The 3,470-nt window shown below is 45.5% G+C and overlaps 1 protein-coding gene across 2 annotated transcripts in view; it reads right to left on the minus strand.

Annotated features, from left to right (window-relative positions):
• The window catches only part of SMAD2 (SMAD family member 2), a 60,083-nt gene that overhangs the window by 16,344 nt on the left and 40,269 nt on the right, over positions 1 to 3,470 (minus strand). The window contains exon 3 of one of the 2 annotated variants that reach the window (XM_018555729.1): positions 91 to 180. The exons of the other annotated variant lie outside the window; for it this stretch is intronic. Within the exon in view, the coding sequence (XP_018411231.1) occupies positions 91 to 180 (90 nt within the window). The remainder of the gene's footprint in view (positions 1 to 90; positions 181 to 3,470) is intronic. 2 annotated transcript variants of the gene reach the window in all.

The raw sequence follows: 3,470 nt of genomic DNA on the forward strand, positions 1-3,470 counted from the left end.
CCACCCCCTCCGCCCCACCAACCCCTAAAACCCAAATCGCTCCCGCCCTCCTGCCCCGAGCTCTAGGCAATAGATTTGCAGAATATTCACCTGGTTTGTTCAGAGAAGCTGTAAAGGGCTGTGGTATCCCACTGATCTATGGTATTTGGTGTACTCAGTCCCCAAATTTCAGAGCAAGTGCTGTGCATAAATTGAAAAAAAAAAAACAAACAAAAAAAAAAAAAAAGTAGCATGGTTACTGAATATACCATGAGGTCAAAACATGGCGAAATGTACAGAGCACTTCCTTCACATATAAAGATACAAGAAGAATGGCATCGTTAGTGTAAAGGAAAGGCCGGTTAAATGGAAAAATAAGGTGACTGGAAGCTATGACATATGCTGAACACAGTGGAACGGACGGTTCATGAGTTATCACATCCTGGCTGGTACCTCACCTTCTCTCAATGAGAACAGAACATGACTGACACATGACAAGTCACAGGTCGTATTCTACAGTAACAGCACCCCGAGCACTGGACTGCAGGGGGCGCTGTGGTCATATAGGAGTGCAGCACGCTACATGGCAATACACGGATAGGGGGACTGTGTGGTCACATAGGAGTGCAGCATGCTACATGGCAATACACGGATAGGGGGACTGTGTGGTCACATAGGAGTGCAGCACGCTACATGGCAATACACGGATAGGGGGACTGTGTGGTCACTTAGGAGTGCAGCACTCTGCACCGAGGGCGCTGTGGTCACAGGAGTGCAGCATTCTGCATAGGGGGCTGCAGTCACATAGGTGTGCAGCGGCCTGATCACAATCACTAGAAAAGCATTAAGAAGTCTTCAAATAACCACATACAAGAAATCTAAACACATAAACCTGTAAACAGTCTGCAGGGTTGAGAAACAAAGTTAACTCCATTACTCATTGAGACGTATTGCTCCACCGATGTAGTTTTGAAACCCTTAATAAGCATATAAAACAGCACTGGGATTGGTCTGTTCCGTAATGTGAATGCAGTGTAATGAATGAGCCCTCTTTTCATACCGGGGTGGCCCGTTATGTCATGCATTAACGTGTGTTGTGCTAAGGCAGCCCATCATTTGACACAAACAACGGGCCAGAAACCACTCCTGCAGTTTCCATAGAGTAATGCAAGGTAGTCAGTCACCATGTGTCGCAGTGCCATTCACAATCAATACACAAGACTGTCATCATCACAGGTCAATGATGTGAAAAGGTCCTGAATGTTAAAGAGGCTTCCAATTTATGACCCTATTATCAAGGCTGGGGGTGTCTAGAAGTCCCCCATGCCCGCACAAAGATGCAAACCTTCACCATAGAGGTGCGTAGGTGTTCTGCCCATCCTTGTGAACGAGGTAAGGTGGTCTGAAGTCAGACTGGTCGCTTCAGCCTGTCTCCTGCAGTGATGGTACGTCCCTCAGCGTCCTCTACACGGTGTACGGGACGTAATGACTCGGAACCTTAGACCGCTGCAGTAGAGTTGGAGAGAAGCTCCAGGCATCAGTCAAAGCAAGCTGGCTAGAAGGATCAGGTTGAGTATCACTTTGTTATTTTAGCACCTAGACAAAAACGAGCACTTAATCCTTACAATGCAGGGGGAGCTTCAGCGCAAGGGTTAAGAAAATGTTTACCTGGAGTTCGGCTTTAAAGTGGAGTACCAAAAAAAAAAAACATCCCCCAATGTATTAATAAATACCAAGTTGCACTGATGTGTCTTATATCTGCCTGGAGTTTATATGTCATTGCCACCAACTCATCAGTTTTCTCTGTGAAAGATGCTTGCCCTTGGTCCAGGTGATTTCAGTCACATAAGCCGGTGTTCCATCGAAAGCTCCAACTCCCTGACTTCCGGTGCTCAGAAAGACTGGAGCTGTGTACAGTTGTGGTGCACATATAGCATTTTCAGAATACTCCTCCAGTTTGCCAGCCGCAGAATATTGTTAAAATGCAGCTGTACAGCGCTCAGTCTTTGTGTTTTGCAGTGTAACGCCGTCTGGTTGAGATTTCGATGAGTTGGAGCTTTCGATAGAACACCGGCATCCGTTATGTCTTTGGGTACCAGCAGACACCCCAAATGTAAATGGAATAGTCAACTGGCCTCTCTTTTTTTTAGTCTAAGTGCTGCCTTAGGAGATCTAACACACACACTTTATGATATCTCAGCCCAATTAACAATGGATCTTTAATAGAATTTGGATTTTAATGGACTCAATACACATTTCAGGTTAGAGTACAGAATTATATTGTGACTATAAAAAGTAACCCTAAAGCTGCCCATACACCTTACAACCATCGCATGACTTTTCATTGTGTGATGGTTGTAAGGTGATTAAAATCTTGTACAATCTGCCCATCTTGGACAGGCAGATCGTACTTGCAATCGTCGCAAGCCCTCCCCGCTGAGGGGCGGGCTTCCGATGATTGCAGAGCTGAGCGGGCGCCTGCGCACACCGGCCCGTGCGGCATTCGTCTTTCAACCACGCCACCAACCCACCAAAAATCGAACGATTTTCGGCAGGTTTTCCAGCGTGCTTGGAAGACAAGAGACTTGCGACCGTACAGTAGAAAGGTCGCAAGCCTTCCATACACCTGCCGATTATCGTACAATCGCGGATCACCCACAACTATCGTACGATAATCGGCAGGTGTATGGGCACCTTTAGAATGAAATAAAACAAACTACATTGAAGTGCCCTCATGTCACAAAGCCTGGACCAAAGTCAGATGGCCGCTGACTAGCAGGAGGATTGTGACTGCTGATATCGGAGACTCTGATAGGCGAGAAGTGAGAGAAGATGATCACCAAGGTACAATCACTGCATAGCAATACTAAGGAGGAAGCAGAGACTGCATATGTAATCAGCAGATATGCCTGCCTATATGTTGACATGGTTATAACATAAAACATGATCTGTAATACAACACACATTAACCCAACTTAAATAAAGAACTCTTGCAGTGAGGCTTACCACCCCCCCCCCAACCGCTAAAACTTATACTCACCAGATCCTTGAAGGAAGCCGTGCTTTTAGGACGGTCCCTTCGGCCTCTCTCCCTCTACGCTGCAGATCTAAGGATCCTTGAATCATCACGTTCTATGCATAGGATGGGAGTATGCCGAGAGACACACCATCTCTGCAGCAGAGGAGGAGGCAGGCTTCAGGGACTGGAGTAGCCGCCAGCCAGGTCTGCGGCTCAGGTGAGTATAACCTTTTTCTTTTCTTTAGCACCTTGACAAAAACAGGCACTACCCCTGCACTGCAAGGGTTAAAAACACTTGCCTGGAGTTCTGACTTAAGATGGTATCTTTTCATAACTATGCAAACTAGAGGTGCACCGAAAAGGAAATTTTAAAACCGAAATAAAAAAAACTGTCAGGCCGAAACCGAAAATGTTTTTTTATTTAAATTTTGTCAAATTTTTATAATATTAATTTTGTATATTTTTATTTATT

This window comes from Nanorana parkeri, unplaced genomic scaffold, assembly GCF_000935625.1.
Source record: "Nanorana parkeri isolate BGI_ZX_2015 unplaced genomic scaffold, ASM93562v1 scaffold210, whole genome shotgun sequence".
Taxonomy (NCBI): Eukaryota; Metazoa; Chordata; class Amphibia; order Anura; family Dicroglossidae; genus Nanorana; species Nanorana parkeri.